Consider the following 27,962-nt stretch of genomic DNA (forward strand, 5'->3'; position numbering starts at 1 on the left):
GGCGGAGCGGAGCGTCCGTTGCCGCTCCCGAAAGCCAATGACTGCAGCGGAAGGGAGTCTTCCCCCTTCGGCTTTCGGCCAATGGGGAGCGAGAGTAGAAGAAAAAGAGGCGGGGTCCCGAGCGGGTTTCCTTTGTCACATGACAGTGGTGGGAAGTGGGGGGGCGGCTGAGCAGGCGCCTAGCTAGGAGGGGGTTTGTTGCAAGCGCTGCGGGGGTTGCAGTGAGCGACGCGCCACTATGGTGAGTAAGAAAAAAAGAAGGGGGTGGTAAAGAGGGGGGTGGGTGGGGGTCGCCCTGGCAAGAGGGGCTGCTCAGGCCTCCTTCTCCTCTGCAGTCCTTTCCATGGGGCAAGGCTGTTGGCCTGGCGGCTGCTGGTTATCCCCCCCCCATTTAATTCTATTAAGCCTTATCAGTTAATTGGTTCTATTTATATAGCCGTCGATAAGTGTTCTTTGGGTGCATTGCAGTCAAAAGGAAACTGCAGAGCTGGACTATTGTAATGTGCTTTCCGTGGGGCTGCATCTTGAAGACGGCTTGGGGAACTTCTGTTGCTGCCAAAGGAAGCTGTCAGGGCGCTAAAAGTGAACGGGACAGGAGGTTTGAACACGCGACATGACTTTTGTGATTAGTTGTGCTGACTGTGATTAGGTGTGTTTTTCAGTGCAACTCAAAAGGGCTGGTATTAACCTTGAAGCCCCCCAAGCCTGCCTTTCCTCAACCTCTGGAACAGGTGTGGGCGACCTTTGACCCTCCAGATGTTGCTGAAGAACAACTTCCGTCATCCCTGGCCACTGGGCATGCTTGCTAGGGCTTTGGGAGTTGTAGCGCAGGTTCCCCGCTGTTGCTCTCGAGATGTTTTAGGCTGTAATTCCCAGGTAGCGCGGCTGTGCTGACCTGGACTGATGGGAGGGCACATTGTTGGGGAAGGCCATCCTAAATTGGCTGGGAATGAATTACTTTAAGATTGCCTGCACTCCTGTGATACTACCTGTAATCCAAGACTTGGATATGTGCTTGTGTACTGACTGGAGAATTTGGTTAGGATCAGAAGACCTTGTTGGTGGTGGCCTCGCAGTTGTGGAAGTTTTCCAGTTAATATTTCTTTGGACCCCTTCACTTCAGGCGTTGAGAATGTCTGTCAAACTTCTTACTAATGCCTTTCCTTAAGAGAATTCTGGTGATCTTATTAAGAATCTCTTACACATCTGTCTTCAGCCACTCAGTGCTTTGTACTGTAAAGTTCATTTTTCTCCATGGCTTTATAAGGGATTGGCTCTGAAAAGGGACGAACGTATAACTGTAACAAGCATATCAATATTAAAAATGCCACAATAATAACTGAACATTTTAATGCCATTCTTGTTTCAGGTTCAGGACAGTGTACAATATAAAACATTTTTTTTTAATCCCCCACGATACACACTTAAAAAAAAAGAAGTTGAGCACAACCCTATGTATGTTTACTATTGAGCTCAATGGGGGTTTATTATCTTCAAGAAGTGTGCTTAGAATTGCACTCTACAACTAAAGTAATTTAAACTGCTAAATTAAAAGACCATTTGAATTAAGGAAGTCTCTAGTTCATGTGGAGCTGCAAAGGTCCTGCTTAGCTGGCAAATACTTTTTCCAGAAAGGGAAAGCATTAAATAGCCCCAGGTGTGGCTTCCTTCATGACTAATGCTGCCATCCTGTGGAAGCCTACTCAGAAGTAAGCCCCACACTATGTAGTAGTGTCCTAGTAAGTACAGAGCCTTGCAGTGTCTTAAAATACTGAGAGGTTAGGGTAGGGCTGATGGGAAATGGGGGTCTGGCAACATCTGGCGGTCCAAAGGTTCCCAGCTCTTACATTGGGTGCTTTGTGTACATAGAAACTTCTTCATATGCAGATACAGAAATTACAAAAGAGGGGAACAAATGTGAAATCTGGATATTTTTAAATTGTTAACCTTATCAGAGCAATGAAAAAGCTACCTCGATCAACAACCAGGTTTGATAATATGCTAATTGCAAAAAACCCCATAAGTCCTACATACGTTTGTGCAAACAGGAACTCCTAGATTAGGGTAGCTTTCTTACGTACCATTCTTTTGTTGGAAAGGCGCTTTCTTTGAGCCCAAAGAGACCTCTTCCTCTGCTGTTGGGATAGCCAACATGGAGTCTTCCAGAGATTATTGGACAACAACTCCCACCATCCCCACCTTTTGGAAGCACTGGCTGGGGCTGATGGGATTTGTAATCCAAAACACCTGATGAGTATCACTTTGAGGAAGACTGCATTATACTTAACAAGGCTGTGCAGCTGCATGGAAAAGCTGGCATTGAGGTAGATGGTTGGAGGTGAGGAACACTATTGAGTCTTGAGCTGAGGAACTTAAAAGCTCTGAGTGTGTTTGAAAATAGTAGGGATGAATAATCTTCAGATCAGAGCAGCGATAAATCATCTTCACCCAAGGAGCTTGTTGAAGTAGCTGGACCAAGAGTGATGATTAATTTGTCAGCTTATTCTATGTGGTTGTTTGCCTTGCTGGCTGTTATGACCATCATTGGAGGTCTTCCTCTTGGTGCCTGCACCATCAGACGTGACATGGGTGGCATCCTCGTTTCTGGAACCCTCCCCATTTCTATTCATCTGGCGCCTATTGTAATTTATATAGTTAATTTATTTATAAGGATATATACTTGTCCCCACCACCATAATTCCCAGGGGGGCTTCCAGAATATGAAAGTACAATAAAGCAAATCAGGTTAATGGTCTTTGGGTGTCGGCTAGAAACACTTTTGCTTATGGGGACATTCAGAGGCCTTGACATAGAGTAGCTAGACCATGCCAGCAGGGGCTGATGGGAGTTGGAGTCCAAAACATCTGGAGGGCACCAGTTTGGACTCCCAACTCCCATCCGCTCCAGCCAGCACGATTGTGCAGAAGGGTACCAGTTTGGTGAAGGCTGGGTGAAGACAGTGTTCTTCAACCCTAAGTCCCCAGATGTTGCTGGACTATAACTCCCATTATCTCTGGTGATCGGCTAAGCTAGCTGAGGATGATGGGAGTTGTAGTCTAACAACCTCTCGGGACCCAAAGTTGAGGAATACAAGAATATTTAGATTGCAGCCCTGTACTCACTCACCTGAGAGTGAGTGAACTAAATGAGCTTTACTTTTTAAGTAGACACAAGCTTGCTGTTCGGGTCTCCACTGTGTTTTATGTTTTATGTTGCATTGTTTGAAAACTTAGATTGTCAGGTTGTCCTGAAAATGTGTCTTAAATGATACACTTTTAAAAATATAAACTAAGAGTGTTGGGCGTGTTTTCAAGAAAGGAGGGAAATGAGTCATGATTGTTAGCTGTCAGTATACATATGGCTATAGAATATATTTTTTAAGATTACTGAAAGATACGGGGGCGGGGAGAATATAACAGCATGGACTTCTAAAAGCAAATGTACTTCACAGAGTACAATTATTCAAAATAATATACTCGGAACATACCGTAATTGGCTTTGTACACTAAAATAAATACAGTTCCTCTGGAATTTTGGTAAATCATTCAATGTGGTAACCAAGAAAAATAAAATCATTGTAAAAGTTGGCTGTATTGGCATTTCATTAAATGGACACAAGGAAACTTTGCAAGACATGTGAAATCCTTTCTAGGCCGGACTTTCTTGCGCTACCTTGGAAGAAAATCCCATGTGTTGACACTCTGCAGGACCTTATTTACTTACTGTGAGGTGCTTATATCTTGCCATTCAATCAAGGAATCCTCAAGGTGGCTTACAACAGATTGCACCAATACAGCGCAAACAAAGGCCGCACGTTCAGCCCCACAGCCTTCAGTTCTTTGGCCGGTGGGTGGGGTGAGAGTATGCTTCTCTATGGCCAGAATGGACTTTCTACTTTTACATCTGCAGTCCCAGGTCCTTGCTGATCCTAGGGTCTGGTTGTCTTTGCCTACTCTTGGGCAGCTAAGTGCAGCATTCTCCATTACTGATCACCAGTAGTGTTGGTCCCACAAGAAATCACCATTTGCTTACTCCCACAATGGATAATTAACTTAAGAAATTGGTTGCCGGGAGATGGGCTCTTGGGCCCTAAACTCAGATTATTTTAAAAGAGAATTAGACAAATTTAGGGAGGAGAGGGTGATCAGCTGCTGGCTTAAAAGATCCCCCCCCCCGCCCCTTTCCATGAGGTTCTAGGTGGGGTTACAACAGTATGATATACAGTTATGAGAAGAGATTGAACCGCTACAATTATGAAAGGAGAGTTGTTCCAAGTGGAATGGAACCGTATAAACGGTATTTAGCCATGTGACCTACTTATTTAAGAAGTCCTGCCCTTCACTACAAGGTTGCAGGGTGGATCCCCAACCAAACAGTAATGAAGCCCAATAAAGCAAATGAAAGCATGTACATCAGGCAGCAGAAGTATAGGGATCCTGCGTTGTTTGAAGATTGCACGCCAGTGGAAATGAATTCCTGGGGAGCAACAGCAGGGGAGAATGGTAGCTTCCTAGAAGCCTACAAGGAGGGATTGAAGGGTTCTGATTGGTTTCTGGTTGGGGGAAGCGGGGTGATGGACTAGGTGGAATATCACTCTGACCCAGCAGCTCCTGCTCCTATGTTCTTGCTAGGAAGTAATCACCTGTTTCCCTTACCCCTTTTTCCTAGCCGACTACACAGCAGTCTCCTCAGGATGAGCAAGAGAAGCTCCTGGATGAAGCCATTCAAGCTGTCAAGGTCCAATCCTTCCAAATGAAGCGGTGTTTGGTAAGAACTGTGGGGCTTGATTCCCTTAATAGTTTGGGCCCAGAGTTCTTCAACCTCAGGCCCCTCAGATGTTGTTGGACTGCAGCTCCCATTATCCTCAGCCAGCTGTTGTTGATGATGGGTGTTGCAGCACAGCAACATCTGGCCCAGTGTCTGTTAAGGAGTGCCATCTCCCCTATGAAGCTACCACTTACTAAGGTCTGCCAAGGAGACCCATCTCTTCAAGGCAATGCAGAACACCACAGGCTGCTGCTCTGGAGTATTCTTCCCCAAAGGCTTCCTCTCCAACCATTTTTAAGCATAAAATTACGTTTCTTATTCTTCTCAATTCATTGATTTCTGACATTGTCTTTTCAGCTTCTGCTGTTTTATTTGTGTTTTGTGTTTTAATTTTATTTATCTTTGGATATAATCTTACTGCTGTAAAACTGCCTTTGAATGCCTATTCAAAATAGTGGCCTGGACGTCATATCAAAAATATATTTCAGGTTGTTCTGGAAGGGTGAATTGGCAGGTCGCTCCTTGACCTCCAGAGCACTGGATATTCCTGAAAGTTACAAAAGGCAATCACTGCCTGGCGGGGAACTAGGAAATGAGATGTGTGACCAATAATCTTACTTTTAAATGTTTTGTTTTGTTAGGACAAGAACAAACTAATGGATGCCCTGAAACATGCTTCTAACATGCTTGGTGAGCTGCGGACTTCAATGCTTTCCCCAAAGAGCTATTATGAGCTCTGTATCCTCTTGAGACTTACCTTGCTGCTAGCTGAGTCTTGTTTGGGGTGATGGTGATAGGGAGGGAATGAACTTGGAACAACACCTGCAGATGGAAGAACCATGGGAGTGATTTTCTTGCTCATTGTATGATCCAACTCCTTGCTCCCATGCAGGGAATCCAGAACTGTATTATTTATTACATTTCTCAGGGTTGGGTGGATTAGCGCAGTGGTTCCCAAACTTTTTCAGGCCACCGCCCCCTTGGTTCCACAAACTCATCTCCAGTGCCCCTATCCCTATTAAAAGCATTCAGAACAGCGGTCTGCACGACTCACTAGGGATAATAAGAACATAATAAAATTCCAAATAGTAACATTTACGTGCACATTTATTCAAAATCCAGTTGAACCATTGAGTTGAATTAATTCAGCAAAATTGATGAAGTTGATACCAGCTAATAGTTATTTACATCTCCAGCACTCCCTGCCACTCCCTTGTCTCCTAGGTAATCCCACCACCTGCAAAGGTTGGTACAACTCACTTTGGGAACCATTGGATTTCAAAGTCTTTCATTCTTCCTCTTGCCTAGCTATCTCTGCTTGAAGACTTGAGCTTTTTGCCCTCTGAAATGTCAGCGCCTTCCTTCCCGCTGTCCCCTTCATCTGCTTTAAATTCTGAACTCTTCAAGGACTACTAATTTTCCCTTGGTATTTCTGGGTAGTCACCCACCCACCCACACAGCACATTACCTACCTGCTTCTCTAGTCTGAATCCTTAACCGCAAGGAAAAGATATGGCAATCTCCGATGAGCTACACTACCTGGAGGTGTACCTGACGGATGAGTTTGCCAAGGGAAGGAAGGTGACGGATCTCTATGAACTGGTGCAGTATGCTGGAAACATCATCCCGCGGCTGTAAGTAAATAAGAATCGAGGGTGACGTCTTGTGTTCTGGGCCCAGTAATCTGCTTTCTGCAACTGCAGTAGCTTTTCCATATCACCTGAAATTTTCCTGTGGTAGAAGGGAGCATGGTTTGGTGGGCATCAAGTAAGTGGCCTCACTTGGACAGATGTTTTGGACTACAACTCCCATCACCCATAACAACCACACGATGGGAGTTGTAGTCCAAAACATCCAGAGAGTACAGTGTACGAGCAGGTTGCTTTTGCTTCTGTGATTTCACTTAAGTATCCTTAATGGTTTCACTTTCTCCTCCCTCCTCCCCTAGATATTTACTCATAACCGTTGGGGTTGTCTACGTGAAGTCCTTTCCTCAGTCCAGGAAGGATATCTTAAAGGACCTGGTGGAAATGTGCCGTGGTGTCCAGCATCCTCTGAGGGGCCTGTTTCTGCGCAACTATCTCCTTCAGTGCACGCGGAACATCTTGCCTGATGATGGGGAACAGACAGAGTAAGGAGCCTGGTGGGGCGGAAGTGGAGCTTTCGTAAGTGTGTTGCGTGTGTTTGGTAGGCAGACACTGGAGCAAAGCTGTCTGGACCCCAGGCATGGGCTGACGTCACCTGACGGCAGCAGCAGCAGCAGGTGCAATTAGTACCTGGAAGAGAGGTCACCTAAGACCCCTGTGTGCACTGCCTTGGTTCCAAGATGGAAGACGCTGGAGTGTAAATGGAGAGTCCAATCAGGAGCTGCCAATTTCACCTCTGATAACAGCGATGGCTCCCAACTTGGGCAGCCTTCTAAGCAGATCAGACAAATTCATGGGAGGATAAGGCTGTCAATGGCTGCTAGCTGCCGTGGCTGTATTAAGAATATAAGAGGAGCCTGCTGGATCAGGCCAGCATCCTGTTCTCACAGTGGGCCAACCTGATGACCCTGTGGAAAGCTAGCAAGCAGGACCAGAGCACAGACACTGTCTCCAGCAGCTCTTGAGACCCAAGATGCTGGTGCTTGGTCTGATCCAACAGGGTTTCCGTGCAGTTTGCCAATCATTTGAGGTTCCTTTTCCTGTCTGGAGAGCGGCCCAGAAAGTCTTCCAGGATCTTCTTTCTCAGTTCAGCTCATCTGCTGGCAAATTCCCACATGGGAGTGAACATCTCACCCATTCTAGTTCTGCTTAAAACCTTTAACTTGAAGAGTTAGCGTTACAACTTATACAACTGCTGGTCTAAGGAAAACAAAGTAAAAAAACTATGTACAGAGAATCCTTCCGTCCTGTCTGCTCTGGACAGAGTAACATGCACCTCTTTCAGAGCCTGTCTAATAGAGCAGTCGGTTGCTGGGGAGAAAACTTGATGCTAGGGGCAAAACTTTGCAAGGATCATTTCAAGCCTTATTTTTTAGATTACACTTACACAGAGCTCTTCTGATGTTCTTAAGTCGTGGTTGGGCAGGGGAAGGGAGGAAACCTGGCTCTCTGCTTTGGGACGTTTGCCAGCTATGCAGGTTGCTTCCCAGGAAGCTGAACATTGCAAGTTGGTTGCATTCTTTCGATTTCGTTCCTTGTTTAAGAAACAAAATAGCTTGGCCCTCCAAAGTTATGAGCTGATTTTCTATTGCAGCCCCAGGGGTAGAATGTGCCCCTCTAGCCTTCTCTCTTTGGCCTTGGGACTCTTACCGAGTGCACTGCCATCACTGGCTCTGCCTTTTCCCCTCCTGGAGTGTTTTCTGCTGGGTGGAATGTGTCCTTGAATTCTGAGGACTCTTGTTTGTCTGGATGGAAGATAGAGAGGGTTGTGTGTGTGTGTAGAAAGTAGCCTCCAGTACAAAAGCTACCATATTTTTCGCCCTATAGGACACACTTTTCCCCCTTCAAAAATGAAGGGGAAATCTGTGTGCGTCCTATGGGGTGAATACAGGCTTTCGCTGAAGCTTGGAGAGCGAGAGGGGTCGGTGCGCACCAACCCCTCTTGCTCTCCAGGCTTCAGGAAGCTATCAGCAAGCCTGGGGAGCCCTGCGGGAGTTCCCACAGGGCTCCCTAGGCTGCGGATAGCAGTCTGCCGCCCAATGTGCGGGGCGCCCTGAAGCAGAGCGCCCCGCGCTTCGGGCAGACATCGGCCAGCCCCACAAGCTCGGGGGACAGTGGGGAGGCGCAGCGCTGCCCTCCCGCTGTGCCTCGACCTGGTTTTGGGGGGGAAATAAAGGAAATTTCCCCCCCAAAAAAACTAGGTGCATCCTATGGGACGGAGCGTCCTATGGGACGAAAAATACGGTAAGTTTGTATTGATTTATTTGCCTACTTTTCCTTGAAAGGAAAGGACCCCCCCCTTCACCCCCATTGCCTGATACATTGTCATGCACAAAACCTCCCTAGCTGAGCACTTCTATGGGAAGAGACACACTATGTACAGCAGCACAGCTTCATGTCCATGAAAAGGACACTCAAATCTTGTTTGGAAGAGATGCAAATTGTATGTTACAGTGTGCGGCTTTCTCCCTAATCCGGCACAGGCTTTTAAAATGGAGTGGTTCCCAGCGTGTGTTTAAATCCAGACAGGGGTTCTTCGAGCTGCGTATATTTAGCCCAAAGAGGGCTCTTTTTAACGAGCATCTCTCTTCGTGGTTCAAAGAGGATGCTGCTTTGTTTTATTTAAAAAATGGATTTGACCCTCATCTTGAAAGCAAATCCTCTCTGACCTCCTGTACACCCGTAAAAAGGAAGTGCTTGCTCTCTTGACTTTACAGCGAAGAAACGACCGGGGACATCAGCGATTCCATGGACTTTGTGCTGCTGAACTTTGCTGAGATGAACAAGCTCTGGGTGCGAATGCAGCACCAGGGACACAGTCGCGACCGAGAGAAGAGGGAGCGCGAGAGGCAGGAGCTGAGAATCCTGGTGGGAACCAACCTGGTTCGGCTGAGTCAGCTGGAAGGGGTCAATGTGGAGAGATATAAGCAGGTGAGATGGTTTCTTGGCTTGGCTTGGCTCCAGTTCTGAGTTGGCCTTTTCAGGTGTGGCTCTCTGCTTGTGGAATGCTCTTCTATATTCAGGCACACCTGGTGCCATCACTGTGTCTATTTCTAGGCAAAATCATTCCTTTTCAACCAGGCTTTGGGCCCTTAATTTGGAGGGGTTTAAGTAAATTTGTGGTCACTCCCTTTCTTATCTTTTAACCATTGGGTTGTGTTAAACCTGCCTTTTTACGTACATTATGGAGGTGTTTTTAGATTTTTCTTTTGGTTTTAATCTTTGTGTTATTTTGTAAATTGCTCTGGGTAACCTTTCATGAAAAAGTGTGATAATATGCTATTAATAATAAAAAGAAGAACAGCAACAATAAAAATGAATTGGTTAGTTGTAGTTTTTTACAGCTGCAGAAAATAAAGTTATATTATTTTGTCCCCAGCTTTTAATTCAGATTGTTAGTCACCTAACAGAGAGTTTTCTCTAGGCCATTGGTTTTCAAGCAGTGTGTCGTGGCACCCTGGGGTGCCTTGAATGATGGTCAGGGGTGCCGCAGGCAACACTGGCCTCTGTCCCTCTTTCCTTCCCTCCCTCCTCTGACACCCTCTCATGTTTCTGCCTTCCCAAGGCTTGCACAGCTATTTGTCATAGCAGCCCTGGCTGCAGGTTCCCCAGGTGAATGGTACTTCTGGAGCTGGCCAGGGGGTGCTTCCCAGGCCCCTGTGGGGCAGTGTGAGGAGTCACTTCTCTTGGGGGGGGGGCAGCTCAGAGACCAGGGGTAGCAACGGCAGCTGCTCAGAGGATTCCCAAGGAGAGGGGAGAGATGACTGAGGGAACACTCCACAAGGGAGGGTGTTTGAGAAAGGGCGAGGGGCTGCCAGCTCTACAGGCAAGGGGTGACATAACTGGGCTCCTGAGCCCTACAGGGGTTCTCCAGAAAGAATGTAGTTGGTCCAGGGAGCCGTGGACTCAGAAAGATTGATAGCCTCTGATCCAGGCGACTAGGAATACAACTTAAAAACCACACAAAATCAAACATCAACCACCAGCCATCAAATTTAACAAATCAGTAGCAAAACCACCAGCAGCCTCCACAGGAAACAAACTAGCAACTCTGAGCAACACTAACATAAAAATTTGACACAGCTGGATCACGTTCAGTCCAAGTGCCGGGGTGAAGATGAAAGTCCTAACCTGGTGTTGGAAAGCTTGGTGGTGACACCAGGCAGGCCTCATTCCAGAAAGCGTTCTGTGTTGGTGGTAGGGGAGTGGACAAGTCAAAAAGCAGCCTTCCAAGTCTTGGAGGGGAACACTCAGATGAGGGTCTTGGAGGGTCTGGGTACGTGCATCCTGGGAGAAGTGTTTAAGTGGGGAATAGATTTTAGAGATGGGAGCAAGCGGGCAAGCTTGCAGAAGGCCCAAGGGAGGGAATTGACACACAGCTCTTTTTTTCTTCTGACCAGATTGTCTTGCCCGGCATATTGGAGCAAGTTGTCAACTGCAGGGATGCCTTAGCTCAGGAATACCTCATGGAGTGCATCATACAGGTGAGCCTGCAGAGGGATATTACAGACTGCTTTGGTTAAGTGGCATGGCCAGTACATAACAGCATGCAGGGTGTTTCTTCCTTTCGACTCTTCTGGGCCAAGGAAACAGGAAGCAACTGGGCATAGTGGTGAGTCTGTGGGAAGTATGGCAAACGTAGAGAAACCATTGCCCTGCTCTGCTCAGCCAACTGACTCTTCCTGCTCTGTCTAGGTCTTCCCGGATGAATTTCACCTCCAGACCCTGAACCCTTTTCTACGAGCCTGTGCAGAGTTGCACCAAAATGTGAATGTGAAGAATATCATCATTGCTTTAATTGACAGGTGCGTAAGGAAGCATTTTAATGACACATCAGGTGGGGAGGAAACCGATAGGCACTCAGAAAGAACAGCTTATCTATCTTTTCCCGGTTATGAATTTCTCTTAATGGTTTCCAGGTCCTTTGCTCCATGCAGTCTTGTTATCTTAAGCAAAAAAAGCCCCCACTGGTACAATTCCTTCCAGTGATTGGTGGAGCTCCTGTGATGTCATGGAATGCTCACAACCTTTCTTTGGAGTCTGGCAAGACACACAAACACACAGTTGGGGGTTAAAAAAGAAAAGCTGGTCTTGTTTATAAGAAGTAAAGCTAGACTGGGAGTTTGACTAGAAAGCGGAAGCAGGAGTAGAGTAAACAGAAGACTGAGAAGAAGGAGCCAGAGTGAAGGCTGGGCAAAAAGGCTGCAGGAAAAGTTTTGTTAAGGGGGGAATGCATATTGCTGCTAAGCTATATGCCGCTTAACTCCCAAAGGGAGTTCTGAGTGGCTTATAAGTATAAAACCAAAGCATGAAGATGCATATTTAAAATACACAATATAACGATTCCATCAGAATAAACACCCACAATTAAAATGTGTGAAGAAGCAAGCCAATTAAAACAGCACGGCAATTAAAACTGCTTAAATAGCCATTATAAAACAGGAGGTTAGGTCAGGTGGAACGCTTGTCTGGAGCAGGTGTGCTTTTCAAGAGCCCACTCTGCAAAATCATAATTGAGGAAATGAGGTTTTATCTGATTTTTGTTTTTGTTTTTTGGAGGGGGCAGAAGAGATCTAGCATTGGCAAACCAGAATAGGGATTCTCAAGCTCACATGTGGCCCTCTGGATCTCTCTCTCTGGCCCTTGGGAGCCTTCCCAGGCCACAGCCCTCACTGCCCTTACTTCACATCTTCCATGCATATTTTTGCCTGCCTGAAATGTGCCCTTGAAGTCTAATGTTTCTCGCTTGCCTGTGTGGAGGGCGTGTGCAGAAACCAGCCTACTGTGCAAGGGTAAAATTTATATCCCTTGCTCTGCCCACGTTTGCATGTGGCCCCAAAAAGGTTACCCAGAAGATACTGCGGCCCCCGGACTGCAAAAGGTTATCCTCCCCTGCTTTAAGCAGTAGCAGTTGTGTGCTGTTGGCAGGGAGGCAGATAGGGAGGAGGGAAGGATGTCTGCAAGCCAGCAAAGGCTCTTGTCCATGCCGACAGCTTGCTAACAGGATTGGGGCATGTGCTGTTGTCAGAAAAGGGTATTGCTGGGTTTGGGTGCTTGAAGGGCAGAAGAAATTAAGACGCATAGAGGCAACAGGAAGGTTGAATTTCACATGGATTGTTAAGCCAGCCAACCATGCCTGTTTTGCAGGTTTTGGCATGGTGGTTTGGGAGATGTCGAAGCAGAGTTTTGCCATTTCCTCTTGCCTTTTCCCTTCCCTTTCTGCAGATGGATAGCTATGGTTGGAGGCAACACTGCTTCTGAATGCCAGTTAAGGAGGGGAGACGGCTCTTGTGTTCTGGTCCAGCTTGCTGGATTCCCATTGCAGGCATCCGGTAGGACGCTGGACTAGATGAAGCCATGGGCCCGATCCATCAGACACCTCTTTTTAAGTTGTTGGTTGCATCCAGCTTAGCTTTACTCAGAGTAGACCTACTGAAAAGAATGGACCCCAATTAAGTCGTGCTCATACGCTTCTACTCCAAGTAGGTCTGTCTAGCGTTGGATACAAGCACGGATGGCAGCGTTATCAGCATCTTTCCGAGAAATGTGTGTGGTTGCATCGGTGTCTGTGTTTATAAAGCTGATTGCCTTTTCAGTATTGGCAAAAGTTTGCTTTTGCATGGCAGACAGGGATAAGCTGTGCATTTGTGTGGGAGCAATGGGTGATTCAGCCGCTCGGAGTGAGCTGAGCGCCTGTATGTTTGGAGGTGGCTTTGCTTTGACGACCTCTCTGACTCACGCAGGTTTGCATTGCTTCGGGAAAAGCCTTTGTGCAACGTGAAGCAGGCAACCTTTGGGTGACTTTTTGTACTCTCTCGCTTGAGTGTTTCCCCCGGTTATTTCTCTGGAACATCCAGTCCTCTCTGCAGCTTGAAATGGCGAGAGATGCAGGTGCAAACCATCCATTTATTTCTCTAATTCCAGTGTTAAAAGCCCAGCGCTTGACAGACCCCCCCCCCCCAAGTTCATCCTTTTGGCATCTACATAATGCCTCTAATGCAGGGAGAGGCTGACTTGCTCAGCTTGCTGGCTTAAATCTGTGGATAAGTTTGCACTGATCTGGTTTTTGAAGGCCTGTGACCTGACCACCTTTGGAAGCCAGTGGCGGCACCAGGGGGGAAACAAAAATCTGGGGTGGCACAGGAGGGGGCAAAGTATATTTCTAGGTGGGCAAGAAATTAAAATAACAGTGTATGCTAATGACAGGTGTTCAGAAATGGGGGGCAAGTGATGGGATGAGCTCCTTGTTGGCAGGGGGCATTTCCCCCTCTCCCCCTGTATCACCTATGACTAAAGCTAAGCAGGTCTGTACCTGATCAGTGCCTAGGTGGGAAACCACCTGGAGACCCCTCCCATGCTGCCTTGAGTGCCATTGCAGAAGCAAAGCAAATCTTTATCGTTAACAGTCAGTGACCAGCACCCTAGAAAGCACATAAAACACATTATCGAAATGTTACAGATAGTAGCCGTGTTGGTCTGCCATAGTCAAAATAAAAAATTCCTTCCAGTAGCACCTTAAAGACCAACTAAGTTAGTTCTTGGTATGAGCTTTCGTGCGCATGCACACTTCTTCAGATAGGTATCTGAAGAAGTGTGCATGCACACGAAAGCTCATACCAAGAACTAACTTAGTTGGTCTTTAAGGTGCTACTGGAAGGAATTATCGAAATGTGTATAACAAGAGTAAAAGAGAGCAAAATAAACTAAGAACTCAACTTTTACACTTTGTAACTCCCTGCCTATTGACCTCAGGAAGGCGCCTTCACTGTACCCTTTTTGGTGCCTGATAAAACAGGTGGCGCTGTGGTCTAAGCCACTGAGCCTCTTGGGCTTGCCGATCGGAAGTTCGGTGGTTTGAATCGCCGCGACGGAGTGAGCTCCCATTGCTCTGTCCCAGCTCCTGCCAACCTAGCAGTTTGGAAGCACACCAGTGCAAGTAAATAAATAGGTACTGCTGTGGCAGGAAGGTAAGCAGCATTTCCATGCGTTCTAGTTTCTGTCACTGTGTTCTGTGTCACCAGAAGCGGTTTAGTCATGCTGGCCACATGACCCAGAAAGCTGTCTGTGGACAAACACCAGCTCCCTTGGCCTGAAGCAAGATGAGCGCTGCAACCCCATAGTTGCCTTTGACTGGACTTAACCGTCCAGGGGCCCTTTACCTTTTACCTCAAAACACGTTTGTTTAGACACAGATGTTTGGAAAGTTGATGCGAGTTTTAATCTGTTTTTGGTCTATAGTTGTTTTACCTTTTCGAATGTCTTAAATTAATCGGTGTACATTTTTCTTAGTGATTTTATTGTTTTATCATTTTTGTAAACCTCTTTGAGGTTTTTTCTTTCTCTCTCTCAGTCAAGTGGTGTATAAATGTGAAATGACAAATAAGTAAATAGAAAAATAAATAATAACCTAGAGTAAAAATTAAATGGGCATCGTCAACTTAAAAGATACAATCCTGCCTCAAAAGCCAAAGAGCAAAATGTTTATGAAGTGTCTGGGATCAGTTTCTGGCAGGTTTCGCTCACTGCAGCAGAATTTTTGGCTGCACTCAGTGGTACAAATACATGTTGATCCAAGCAGAAGGACATAAAATGATTGCCCTGGCAGATTTGGTAAAATGGGTTCAATAAAGGTTTTATGCAAGAAGGAGCAGCACAGGAAGATTTGCATCTCTGACTCAACCTCTCCAAAGCTTCAGGAGCACTTACATTTTTGGACTCCAACTCCCATCAGCCTCGGCCATCCTGGACAATGGGTCAGGAATGATGCGAACTGTAGTCCAAGAATCTGAAGGGCCACACGTACTGATGTAATGCTTCTTAATGTAATGCCCACAGGGGCTAGGAATTGTAAGGCGGCTGCTCACCATACATTTAAAGTGCATTCAACACATACTGGAAGCACTGATTTCCCGCTCCAAAGAATTCTGGGAAGTGTAGTCCCCCCTCATAGACTTACAATCCCCAGTACACTTAACAAACTACGACTCCCAGGATTCTTCAGTGGAAGCAATGTGCTCTTAAATGGGCGTTGGATATATTTTAAATATAGGATGTCTGTACGCTCTAGAAACCTAGATTTTACTTTGAGAGGAAGTAGATGCTAACGCCCCAGCTCTCAAGCACCCTGACTTGGGAAAGAGCTTCGGTGGGTATTGCTTATGAGTAGGATTGGCCTGCAAATCACATTTCCCCAAACTTCCTTTCCACGGCTTTAGGCTTGCGCTCTTTGCTCACCGAGAGGATGGGCCAGGGATCCCTGCTGACATTAAGCTCTTCGACATTTTCTCCCAGCAGGTGGCTACTGTCATACAGGTAAGTGGAGAGTGCGGCCACTTCCCTCAGCAGTTTTTTTTTAAAAATCGGACTTACTCTGCGTAGTCCACAAGTGCAGCTGCTGAGTCTGACGATTGGCTAGTCAAAAGTGGCTACTGGGCTGGGTCTCCTCCCGGTCCTTGCAGTGGGCTTCGGAGACCCTTCAAAGTGGCCCCTACCGCCCCCACCTCTTGTGTCATGCATGACATCAGGTGTAGGGCTGGTGGGTGTGGCTTACCTGAAACAACTTCACAGGCCAAATGGGGAGGTGTGGTGGGCCAAATATGGCCCGCAGTCCAGAGGTTTCCTGCTCCTGATGAAGTGTGTCGAGGGCATCTGAAGGCAGCCCTGTTTAGGGAAGTTTTTAATGACTGATGTTTTAATGTATTTTTAATCTTTTGTTGGAAGCCTCCCTGAGTAGCTGGGGAAACCCAGCCAGATGTGTGGGGTATAAGTAATCATTTTATATTATATTATTATTATCGGCTCCATCCTAGCTTCCTTGCGTTGCACGGGAAAATCTGAAAGATTCTTCTAAGCCTGTGTTTCCCAAACTTGGGTCTCCAGCTGTTTTTTGAGCTACAGTTCCCATCATCCCTGACCACTGGTCCTGCTAGCTAGGGGTGGTCGGAGTTGTAGTCCAGAAACAGACCCAAGTTTGGGAAACACTGTTCTGAGGGGAGGGTTGGACTAGATGACCCTTTGGTGCACTTCCAATTCCACAGTCTTGTGCTTCTATGAAAAGCCTCTCTGCAATTAGGGTCCCTGACTGCTTAATGCAGAAAGGTTGGGACGGAGGAGCTGGTGTTGGGACTCACTTTATGCACCCCAACCCATTTTGCAGTGGGGACGCGGGTGGCGCTGTGGGTTAAACCGCAGAGCCTAGGACTTGCTGATCAGAAGGTCAGCGGTTCGAATCCCCATGACGGGGTGAGCTCCCGTTGCTCGGTCCCAGCTCCTGCCAACCTAGCAGTTCGAAAGCACATCAAAGTGCAAGTAGATAAATAGATACCGCTCCGGTGGGAAGGTAAACAGCGTTTCCGTGCGCTGCTCTGGTTCACCAGAAGCGGCTTAATCATGCTGGCCACATGACCCGGAAGCTGTACGCCGGCTCCCTTGGCCCATAAAGCGAGATGAGCGCCGCAACCCCAGAGTCGGCCACGACTGGACCTAATGGTCAGGGGTCCCTTTACCTTTAACCCATTTTGCACCCTTATACATCTGTCTGAGTGCCTCAGCAGTGCTTGTGTGTGTTAAGAAGGCATTTGGGAATCCAAAAGAGTCTCCATACGAGTGCCTTTTCCAGTCCCGATGCCTTTGACGTGGACATCTTGCAGAAGTTGCACAAGCCTGGGCCTGAGCAGCGTCTGAAGGAGAGAGCACCTGTCCCGTCCCCCCCATCAATGCTGCCCTGTGTCTGTGCGTGAATTATAAATGTAATAAATGCAAGTGCCCTTTCTGCAGCCGCCTGACATGCAGATCTCCTCTTTATTTTCCCCGCGGTGTCCGCAACTCCAGTCTAGACAAGATATGCCTTCGGAGGACGTGGTGTCGCTTCAGGTCTCTCTCATTAACCTGGCGATGAAGTGCTACCCGGATCGTGTTGACTATGTCGACAAAGTGCTGGAGACAACGGTGGAAATCTTTAACAAGCTGAACCTGGAGCAGTGAGTGGAGGCCGTCTGGCTCGCGGCAGAGCAGGCCGCGCTCCCTGCTAATTGGGGGTGGTGGGCGGAAGGGGACCCAAACCAATTAAGTCTGCCTGGCTAAATTGGCCTGGCTCTTTTTCTTCCAAGTGCAGCAGATGGTTCTGTCCTAACAATGAATTGTTGCTGAATGGCTGAACCTTGACAACAGGAGGTCTAAATGTTTGCATTGGGCAAATATCACTTTGCTTCTAGATCTGTTTCTGCTGTTCCCCCCCTCTATTTTCCTGAGATGTCAGCTTCCAAAAGCAGGGCTAGGGGGTGGAATCCATTTGTTGTTTTTCTCCGGAAGCCAAAGGGCCCTTGAGTGGCTCCTGCGGCAAAAGAATGAAGTAGAAGTAAAAAAAAAGAAAGAAAAGAATATTGAGCCTAGGGAAACTGGTTTATGAAACCAAACTTGTCTGGAAACCAAGCCCCCACGGGGTCACATTTAAAGGAGCTGGGGATATTTAGCCTGGAGAAAAGGAGTCTGAGAAGTGGTAGTGTAGTAATCTTTAAATATACAAAGGGTTGTCTCAGGGAAGATGAAGCAAGCTTGTTTTCTGCTGCTCCGGAGAGTCGAACCCGAACCAATGACAAGAAAAGAGATTCCAACTAAACATTAAGGAGGACTTTGAGGGTAATTGCTGTTGGGTTGTTTCCAACTCTTCAATTCTGTGAGAGTACCAGAGAGCTCATAGCCCTTCCATACTCATGTTTTTACTCCTGGTTTACTCCTAGGCGACCTATATTTCAGTAATATAATTTGGGGGCGTGGAGTCACTTTGTTCCTGTTAAGAAAACAACTGGGAGTCAAGAAATCCTTTGCTGCTCTGCTGAAAATCACCCAGAAATCTACCAACAGATCCTGATCCCTCCTCTGCTTCACCTGTGTCCTAAACTATAGGAAACTTGATACGTGCCAATCCATTGTTGCCTGCTTAATTCTTAATTCATTTCTTTTTTTTAGCATCGCCACAAGCAGCGCCGTATCCAAGGAGCTGACAAGGCTCTTGAAGATCCCGGTCGACACCTACAACAATGTCCTGACTGTCTTGAAACTGAAACATTTCCACCCGCTCTTTGAGTACTTTGACTACGAGTCCAGGAAGAGCATGAGTTGTTACGTGCTCAGCAATGTGCTGGATTACAACACGGAAATCGTCTCCCAAGACCAGGTAGGGAAAGGGCGTAATGGAGTTGGCAGCATCCGGACTTCAGAACTGCCCCCTCCCTGTTGACGTGAATACCTTAGTTGTATGTCTTTCGGTGCCTGCCTAAAACCTTTTGGTTCGTGGCTGTTTGATCCAGGCCAGCATGCGTTGCATACTGAGCTGCAGGGAGCATGAGCTGGGCCTCACTGCCCTTATCCTCCGCCTCCTGCAGGTAGATGCCATCATGAACCTCGTGTCGACGCTGATCCAGGACCAGCCAGACCAGCCGGCTGAGGATCCAGACCCCGAGGATTTTGCAGACGAACAGGGCCTCGTGGGCAGGTTTATTCACCTCCTCCGTTCCGACGATCCTGATCAGCAGTACCTGGTATGGCTTCTTTAAAGCGTTGGAGTGGGGCTGCTTCAAAGAGATGTTGTTCAGCACTGGGGGACCTTGGGCCCAAGGGCCGAATGCAGCCCCCCAACCATGCTTTCTGACCCTTGGGGCTCTCCCCAGGCCACACGCCCCCTCCTTGACCACACTCCCTAGTGGCCCTTGCTTTACACTCCTGAGCGCAAAAGCAACTGTATCCTAACTTGTGATTCCCAGCAACTGCCATTCAAAAGTGTTGCTGCTTCTAACTGTGGAGGCAGAGCATAATCATCAGCCCTCAATAGCCCCCTCCTCCATGGATTGGTCAAATCTTTGTTTGAAGAGAGCCAGCGTGGTGTAGTGGTTAAGAGCAGTGGACATGTAATCTGGGGAACCGGGTTCGTGTCCCTGCTCCTCCACATGCAGCTGCTGGGTGACCTTGGGCCAGTCACACTTCTCTGAAGTCTCTCAGCCCCACTCACTTCACAGAGTGTTTGTTGTGGGAGAAGAAGGGAAAGAAGATTGTTAGCCGCTTTGAGACTCCTTAAGGCAGCCTTTCTCTACCTGTGGGTCCCCAGATGTTGAACTACAACTCCCATCACCCCTAGCTAGCAAGGCCAGAGCTCAGGGATGATGTTGAGTTGTAGTCCAACAACATCTGGGGACCCACAGGTTGAGAACCGCTGCTTTAAGGGGTGTGAAAGGCGGGGTATCAAGTCCAAACTCTCCTCCTCCTCCTCCTCCTCCTCTTCCTCCTCCTTCTTCCATCCAAGTTGGTGGCCATCCCTAGCTTCTGTGGGAGGGAGTCCCACAGTTTTAACTCTGCGATGTGTGAAGGAAGTAAACCTGATACTTCTTTTAAACTGGAAGGGTTGAGGACTGAACCTGTATGCAAAGAATCTGCTTTGCTGTGGTTCCTATGTAGCCATCGTTCTCTTGCGCTTGCACATTGGCAAATAAGATTGCTTGCTGACTTGTAGAATTGTGGAATTGTAGAGGTGGGAGGTAACCCCCCCCCCCGGTCTTCTAGTCCAACCTCCTGCGATGCAGGGATCTTTCAAAGCCAGGTTGATGCCTGTTATTTAGTTCATAAAGCAGGGGGTTTGTTTTTTCGGAAGGGGGGGTGGCGCCTCCCATCTTGCCTCCCGTCAGTTATGGACATATCACCGTGTGATACATATATTCTCTTGATTTAGATTTTAAACACGGCCCGGAAACACTTTGGCGCGGGAGGAAACCAGCGCATCCGTTTCACGTTGCCTCCCTTGGTCTTTGCTGCCTACCAGCTCGCTTTCCGCTATAAGGAGAATTCTAAAGTGGTGAGTGAACTGAGCCCAAGATGCACATCCCGACAGGTTTTTCCCCTCTTAAGAACATAAGAAGAGCCTGCTGAACCAGGCCAGTCACCCATCTAGTCCAGCATCCTGTTCTCACGGTGGCCAAGCAGGGAGAGGCTTCTTCTGGGAAGCCTGCAAGCAGGATTCAAGTACCAGAGCACACACTTCTCCTGTGGCTTCCAGCAACTGGTATTCAGAAGCATTGCTGCCTCCGAAAGCGGAGGCAGAGCATAGCCATCATGGGTAGCAGCCGCCAGTGGCCTTTATCCTCCATTAGATGGGGCTTGGGTAGAAACAGTTGAGTAAGAGGACAGTAAAATGGCAAGCTGCAAGAGATGAAATGCTTAAAGAGAGAGGGAGAGAGACATATTCAGTGATCAAGGGTTAAATATCTTAAAACTTTCAGGAACCGCCCCCTTCCCCCATGGGGAATAGAGCGAGAACAAGAAGCAGCTTCCTTGAGCCTGTCTATATGGAACTGGAACCCTTGTCATCTCGGGTTCCATTCTGGTGGGATATAAATATTCACAGATTTGGGTTTTCCGTACAGTGGTACCTCGGGGTACAGACGCTTCAGGTTACAGACTCCGCTAACTCAGAAAGAGTACTTCGGGTTAAGAACTTTGCTTGAGGATGAGAACAGAAATCGCGCGGCGGCAGCAGGAGGCCCCATTAGCTAAAGTGGTGCTTCAGGTTAAGAACAGTTTCAGGTTAAGAACGGACCTCCAGAACGAATTAAGTTCTTAACCCGAGGTACCACTGTAATTTGTTCAGGTTGCAAAATTCCAGTTCTTGTTGCAGATAAATGTGGAAATGTTAAGTGGAGCCCTCTTCTTCGCCCTGTCTACCAAGTTTGCTTCTTTTTTCTGTCGTACTTTTGTGGCACAGTATTTTCCTTTGATGTCTTGGCGTTGTCCCCCCCCCCCCCCGCTTTTAGGATGACAAATGGGAAAAGAAATGCCAGAAGATCTTCTCGTTTGCGCACCAGACGATCAGCGCTTTGATCAAGGCCGAGCTGGCAGAGCTCCCTCTGCGGCTGTTCCTCCAGGGGGCGCTGGCAGCAGGAGAGATCGGGTTTGAGAACCATGAAACGGTGGCTTACGAATTCATGTCCCAGGTGAGCTCGGCAAAGGTTTTTCTTCCCACTCCTTCCAAAAACATAAGTTTGATGTGTAGACTGGTCTGATAACAGAGTTGCACATGCTTATTCTATGGGGTTGAACCCTGTGCCGGATCAAGAGCCATAACTGAATAAGGACCTAATTAGTGTTCTCCTGGAGAGCATCCTGTTCTCACCAGTAGCTATCAATAGCCCTTCATGAATTTTCTTATCTTTTAAAGCCATCCAAGTTGGTGGCCCTCACTGCCTCCTATGGGAAGGTGTACCGTAGATTAAGTATGCACTGCATAAAGTACTTCCTTTTATGTGTCCTGAATCTTCTAGCACCCAGTTTCATTGGACGTCCATGAGTTCTAGAGTTACAGAATTATAGTAATAATAATTTATTATTTATACCCCACCCATCTGGCTGGGTGGCTCCCAACAGAATATTAAAATACAGTAATGCATCAAACATTAAAAACTCCAGATGTCTTCTAAAAGTCAGATAGTTTTTTATTTCCTTTGACATCTGACGCCACTACCGAGAAGGCTCTCTGCCTGGTTCCTTGTAACCTCACTTCTTGCAGTGAGGGAACCACCAGAAGGCCTCAGCGCAGGACCTCAGTGTCTGGGCAGAACAATGGGGGTGGAGATGCTCCTTCAGGTATAGTGGGCCGAGGCTGTTTAGGGCTCTAAAGGTCAGCACCAACACTTTGAATCATGCTCAGAAATGTACTGGGAGCCAATGTAGGTCTTTCAGGACCTGTGTTATATAGTCACCAGTCCAGCTGGAAAGAGGGATACATTTTTTTTATCTATCCACTTTCTCCATGGCATGCATAATTTTATAAACTTATATAAGCGGCCTCGGTCCAGTATATCTGAAGGAGCATCTCCACCCCCATCATTAATATCCAGAGATTTCAGGGACTGAAGCAGAGACTTCGCACATGGGAATCAGGTGCTCAACCCATTCCCCGCTCTCCCTGAAAAGTGCAAAAGACCCTGTATAGCCACCCTCTCCTGGCAAGGAGATCCAGCTGAAATTGATCCTACGAAGCAGAGCAAGATGTGCTACTAGACCATAGTTGTCAACGTTTCCCTTTTTTAAAGGGAAATTCCCTTATTCCGAATAGGATTCCTTGCAAGAAAAAAGTTGACAGCTATGTACTAGACAGTATGTTAGGAGACTGGCCAGAAGCATGGCATCAAGTTATCAGAGAAGTACTTCGTCCTCCAAAGTGCCATGCAAACACTTTTATTTATTTCATAAAATTTGTACATCGCTGGATTGGAGAACAACAACAACAACAACAACAACAACAACAACCATCAAAAGTGGTTTACCAAAGATAATGACACGATCACTAAGAAAAGTTGACAATATTTTACAACTAGCAATACTTTACGACTAATAATTTAAAATAACAATAGACTAAAAACAGATTAGAACTCTCATCAACTTTATAAAACACCTGAGTTAGGCTTGTCCTAAACAAAAGTGGTGTAAGGGGATCATATAGGCCAGGGTTTCCCAAACTTGGGTCTCCAGCTGTTTTTGGATTACAGTTTCCATCATCCTTGACCACTGCTCCTGCTGGCTAGGGATCATGGAAATTGCAACAGCTGCAGGGCCACAGATTCCCCATTCCTGCTGTAGAAAGTCATCTTGAACATCCCCTTCTCTCATGTTCCAGGGAGCTGAGAGCTCTAGCTTTCTTCGCTTGTTTGTTTTTGTGAAAGCCAGGAATTGCCACAAAGCCAGTAATCAAAACTTCCGGCTGTCCGTCCTCCCTCATTTCTCTTCTGAATCAGGCGTTCTCTTTGTACGAAGACGAAATCAGTGACTCAAAAGCCCAGCTGGCTGCAATCACCTTGATAATTGGGACATTTGAGCGGATGAAATGTTTTGGCGAGGAGAACCACGAGCCCCTGAGGACCCAGTGCGCCCTGGCGGCTTCCAAGCTGCTGAAGAAGCCGGATCAGTGCCGAGCTGTCAGCACCTGCGCCCATCTCTTCTGGTCTGGCCGGAACATGGACAAGAACGGAGAGGAGGTGAGGGAGTGACTTGGACCGCAGCTCTTCCATCAGCTCCAGGAAGCACAGCAGCTGCTTGGCCCTGCTCCCGGGGTGGGGTGGGAGTCGGCTACTGTCCCAGAATCTGCCCAACCTTTCCACTTGCTGATGCTGATTCTGACTTGGATTTGAGGGGTTGTCCGTGTGCCAAGGGCAGTGGTCCTCTGCGTGGTCCCAAGACACTTCTGTGTTGCGGGGGTTGGACTATAGATGACTACTTGCATCCCTTTCAACTCTGCCATTCTCTGATTCTGTGGTCTAAAGGCAAACTTTCTGAAGTTAAGCAGGTGTGAGTCTGATCTATGCCTGGATGACAGACTCTAGGGCTGGGTGATTCCTGGTATTCAACATTGCGATATATCACCAGCTAAACATTGTGATAAACTGATATATCACAGTGTCCGTAATAAGAATGGAGCTGTGTAGAGGTGCTGGCTTGCTTCACAGTTTTCCCCATGTCGTGATTTTGCATAGCACACACACACACGTCATGATTTGTGATATATTCCCCGGTCAAAAATTACAAAACCGATATCACAATATGGGCTTCAAACCAGTTTTGGATGGTACATCAGTATCTCTCCCAGCCCTATGATAGACTGCCTGGTAACCTCGCATTCTCTGCCTTGAGTTTCATGACGGAAGCAAGGTGGGAATCAAAATATGCTTCAGTCAGGGTTAGGGAACCAAAAGTGCCCCTTGTGGCTTCTCTTTCTGGCCGTTGGGACTCTCCCCAGACTACACCTTTCACCACTCTTCCTCCACACTCTCCTCTTGAGTGCTTTTCGCCTGGGAAGAATGTGTCCTTGAGCTCTCAACTTTGGCTTTCCTGAACAGTGGGGGATTAGAGAAGGGCAGTGTGTGCTCGCTGTACTCTACCAAGCTATGTTTTGTTGCCTCTGGTCCCACCCAGTGCTGGAATGTGGCTCTCACCAGGTTCCCTGGAAAGGAATGTGGCCCCTCTGGCTTTGGATAACTTCATGGGCCGAGGTGAACACTGAAGCTGAAAAAGGATCCCCACTCCTGTACTAAATGAAATAGTTTCTTGCGAAAGAGCCCCGTTGAATATGGCTGGGCTAAGCTGAGTAAATACTCATAGGTTGGAGGTGGAAAAACAAGTTGGTGGTGACAGTGACTGTGTAGCTATTACAGATAGGTAGCCGTGTTGGTCTGCCATAGTCAAAATAAAAAAATTCCTTCCTGTAGCACCTTAAAGACCAACTAAGTTAGTTCTTGGTATAAGCTTTCGTGTGCATGCACACGAAAGCTTATACCAAGAACTAACTTAGTTGGTCTTTAAGGTGCTACAGGAAGGAATTTTTTTATTTTGTGTAGCTATTTGCATGCAGTTGGGACTTGCTGGCTGAGTTGCAGTTGCTGTGGGGTGAGGGCAGGAACGGGGTACGTTGTGCCCCAAGAAAGTAAGACTTGGATATATGGGAAATGCTGACCAGCTCTTTTCTGTTTGGTGCTTAGCTCCACGGCGGGAAGAGAGTCATGGAGTGCTTGAAAAAGGCATTAAAAATAGCAAATCAGTGCATGGACCCCTCTCTCCAAGTCCAGCTCTTCATAGAAATTCTCAACAGATACATCTACTTCTACGAAAAAGAGAACGATGCGGTAAGCGGAAGAGTGCCGAAACAGCACAAGGGTTTGGAGGTCTTCTCAGTGGGGAAGGCTGGGCTTGGATGCCAGTGGCCTCCCAGATGTTGCTGAACTACAGCTCCCATCATCCCTGCCTGTTGGCCTTCCAAACTGGCTAGGACAGATGGGCATTGGAGTCCAGCAACATCTGGAAGACTGCAGCCCCCCCCCCCAGTCTAAATAAATACTTGATAAACAGCTCCGCGTTTTCCTCTGAATAGCAGTGGAGTTTTCCCTCTGCTCCCTTTCCATCTTTTGGAGATATTGGGTATTTCACAAGCCGGTCGAAGACCCTGCATGGGAAAAGCAGCTGTGATGGAGGGAATGCATTAAACACTCCACCCACACTGGCAGCGAGTTCCTGCCTTGTGGAGCTGTTTTGCAGTGTGGCTGCAGACCTACATAGTAGTGCTAAGTGTGTGTGTGTCCAGTTGCTGGGGATGATAGGAGTCAGAGTCCGGCACAATCTGGAAGGCTGCAGATTCCCTATCCCTGATTTATGTCGTTACTTAGAGTTGTGTTCAACATAGCGCTAGGCAAAATATTACACCAGTGTCCAGATTTCATCATGTGCAGCAGAGCCTTGTCCCCTCCCCCTGTGCCACCCCCTAAATCTATTCTGGGGGCTCCCCCAACCCTTCATAGCCAGATTAGGGGACTGCAGGGCATGCATTGGGGGAGGGGAGGAGCATGGGGGGCGTTGGAGCTAATCCTATCACAATTATGTAGTTGAATACCGCCCCTGATCATCTTAGTCCCAAGCACTGCAAGGAAAAATAGTTGCAGGGTAGCTTATCTGCAGCTACCGATTTCTTCACTGGGAAGCACCCAGAATATTTTTTTTATCTGTTTCTATAGAGCTGTTCTTCAAAGCAGATTGCAGGGCAGGAACCGCTGCATGGTTCAGTTGGGCGACTAGTTCCATGGACTAATAAACCCAGCTGCCTTCTGCATCCTGCCTTCGTTATATACCGTATTTTTCGCTCTATAAGACGCACCAGACCATAAGATGCACCTAGCTTTTGGAGGAGGAAAACAAGAAAAAAAAAATTCTGAATCCCAGAAGCCAGAACAGCAAGAGGGATCCGGCTTCTGGGATAGCCTCTTGCTGTTCTGGCTTAGCCACGCGAAGCCTCTCCCGGGCAGTGGGATGAAGTCTCCCCCAAGAGCCGCGCTCCCCTCCTTGGGGAAAAGCCCCCACGGGGCTCTTTAAAGGGAGCGCTAAGGAGAGCCTCCTGCCTGCATTCGCTCCATAAGACGCACACACATTTCCCTTTACTTTTCAGGAGGGGGAAAAGTGTGTCTTACAGAGCGAAAAATACGGTACATTGCTCTCTTCCTTCTGATCAAAGGTTCTGGCTTCCTGTTTTTTTCACACCCCGGGCTTCGTTGGTTCTTTTCCTTTCTCAGGTGACAATTCAGGTTTTGAATCAGCTCATACAGAAAATCCGGGAAGACCTCCCTAACCTTGAATCGACCGAGGAAACGGAACAGATCAACAAACACTTTCACAACACGCTGGAGCACCTGCGCTTGAGGAGAGAGTCCCCCGAGTCGGAGGGCCCCATCTACGAAGGGCTGGTCATATAGAGGGGGAGCCTCCTGTGTGTTTGCACCACACCCAACCGGATCACCTTTCCATTTGCAACACAGTACCTGGCTTTTGTTTTTATTACGGCGATGCTAGAGTTTTCATAGATTTGTGCCTTTCGGAAGTGCCAAGTTAGGCTATCTGCTCTCTCTCTCTCTCTCTCCTTTGTTTGCTTTCGTTTCTGTACTTGGCATGTATGTGCGACGTGTTCAGCGCTTTGCTTCCAAGCACTTGCGTTCACCACATCTACCAGGTTTCTTCCCCCCCCCCCAACTTCTTGGACCAGCAGCTCTGTAGAGACCATCAGAAAAATTAGCATGGCTGAAGTCATTACTTCCTTTTTTAAAAAATAAATAAATAAAATCCATGTGGCAATGCCTTCCCCTGCCTCTCTCTCTCCCCCTCTCTTGCATTCTAATTTGTCTTAGATAACTTCTCTTCTCTGCCCCCCCCCAGCTCAGAAACCTTTAATGTCCTAACCTGGCTTTCCACCTGCAAGTGTTAATAGGTAGGGGGGGTGTTGGTTAGTTTTTACAGAGAGCTTTCATTTTCTTTATAGGTTGGATTCTGCTTCTACCCTTTCCCCCCTCCCTACCCCCTGAGGTTATGTCAGATTTTTCTTCCCTCCTATCCCTCCCCCACCCCTCTTAAAAACTAGAATATATTAATGCATGTTTTTGGAGTTGTAAAGCACCATGCTTAAAAATTAAATCCAGAAGTTTATATTTTGCATATGGAGGCTCTGTGACCCGCGGTGGAGGGCCAGTCATTGTGCACAGGGCGATATTTATCAAGGAAACTTTATTTCCGCATAGTATTGAGGAGGAGGAGGAGGAGGAGGAGGTGGAGAAAAGTAATAGATGAATTGTGGTCTCTATATAGTTCTATGTATAACCTTCGTTGCTGTAAAATTTAGAGGGGTGGGGGAACGCATTACACAGTTCTGCTCCGTATCATGAATTTGCACCAGTGAAACCAATAAAGTTGCTATTAACGAGTCTGGCTCTGAATGTCTCCCATTGCGTCTAAGGCGGAGGGGTAGCCATCGTGGTGTCCTGCGGGTGCTGTTGAACCAGAGCTCCCATTGTCTCTGCCCCGTTGGCCATGCTGGCTGGAGCCGATGGGAATTGGAGTACAACAACATCCAGGCAGGGACACAGGTTCTCCACTCTGTTTTAAAGGTTGGATTTCTCCCCCAACCCAGGTTTGAACAAGGTCCCATCATGCCCCCCCCCCAAAAAAAAAAATCAAGAAAGGACAGCCTTTTGGCTTAAA

The 27,962-nt window shown here is 47.4% G+C and overlaps 1 protein-coding gene across 1 annotated transcript; it reads left to right on the forward strand.

Annotated features, from left to right (window-relative positions):
• The first annotated feature begins 125 nt into the window (after positions 1-125).
• On the forward strand, positions 126-27,684 carry VPS35 (VPS35 retromer complex component). The gene is made up of 17 exons (XM_081201162.1): positions 126-241; positions 4,669-4,767; positions 5,409-5,505; positions 6,278-6,401; positions 6,716-6,898; positions 9,131-9,344; positions 10,814-10,897; positions 11,109-11,218; positions 15,629-15,725; positions 17,244-17,392; positions 18,381-18,588; positions 18,797-18,952; positions 20,134-20,256; positions 21,212-21,391; positions 23,192-23,431; positions 24,929-25,072; positions 26,507-27,684. Exons 1-17 carry the CDS (start codon positions 239-241, stop codon positions 26,684-26,686), a joined length of 2,391 nt encoding a protein of 796 aa, XP_081057288.1. The 5' UTR covers positions 126-238; the 3' UTR covers positions 26,687-27,684.
• Positions 27,685-27,962: the final 278 nt, after the last annotated feature.

Source organism: Podarcis bocagei, assembly GCF_964188305.1.
Source record: "Podarcis bocagei genome assembly, chromosome: 7".
In the NCBI taxonomy this organism is placed as follows: Eukaryota; Metazoa; Chordata; class Lepidosauria; order Squamata; family Lacertidae; genus Podarcis; species Podarcis bocagei.

What these genes read in the sequence shown, in the direction of transcription:
- VPS35 (XM_081201162.1), top strand. An exon ending in TCCAAATGAAGCGGTGTTTG is followed by an intron (nt 4,768 to 5,408) that starts GTAAGAACTGTG and finishes TTGTTTTGTTAG; the next exon opens with GACAAGAACAAACTAATGGA. An exon ending in AGGTGGCTACTGTCATACAG is followed by an intron (nt 15,726 to 17,243) that starts GTAAGTGGAGAG and finishes CCGCAACTCCAG; the next exon opens with TCTAGACAAGATATGCCTTC.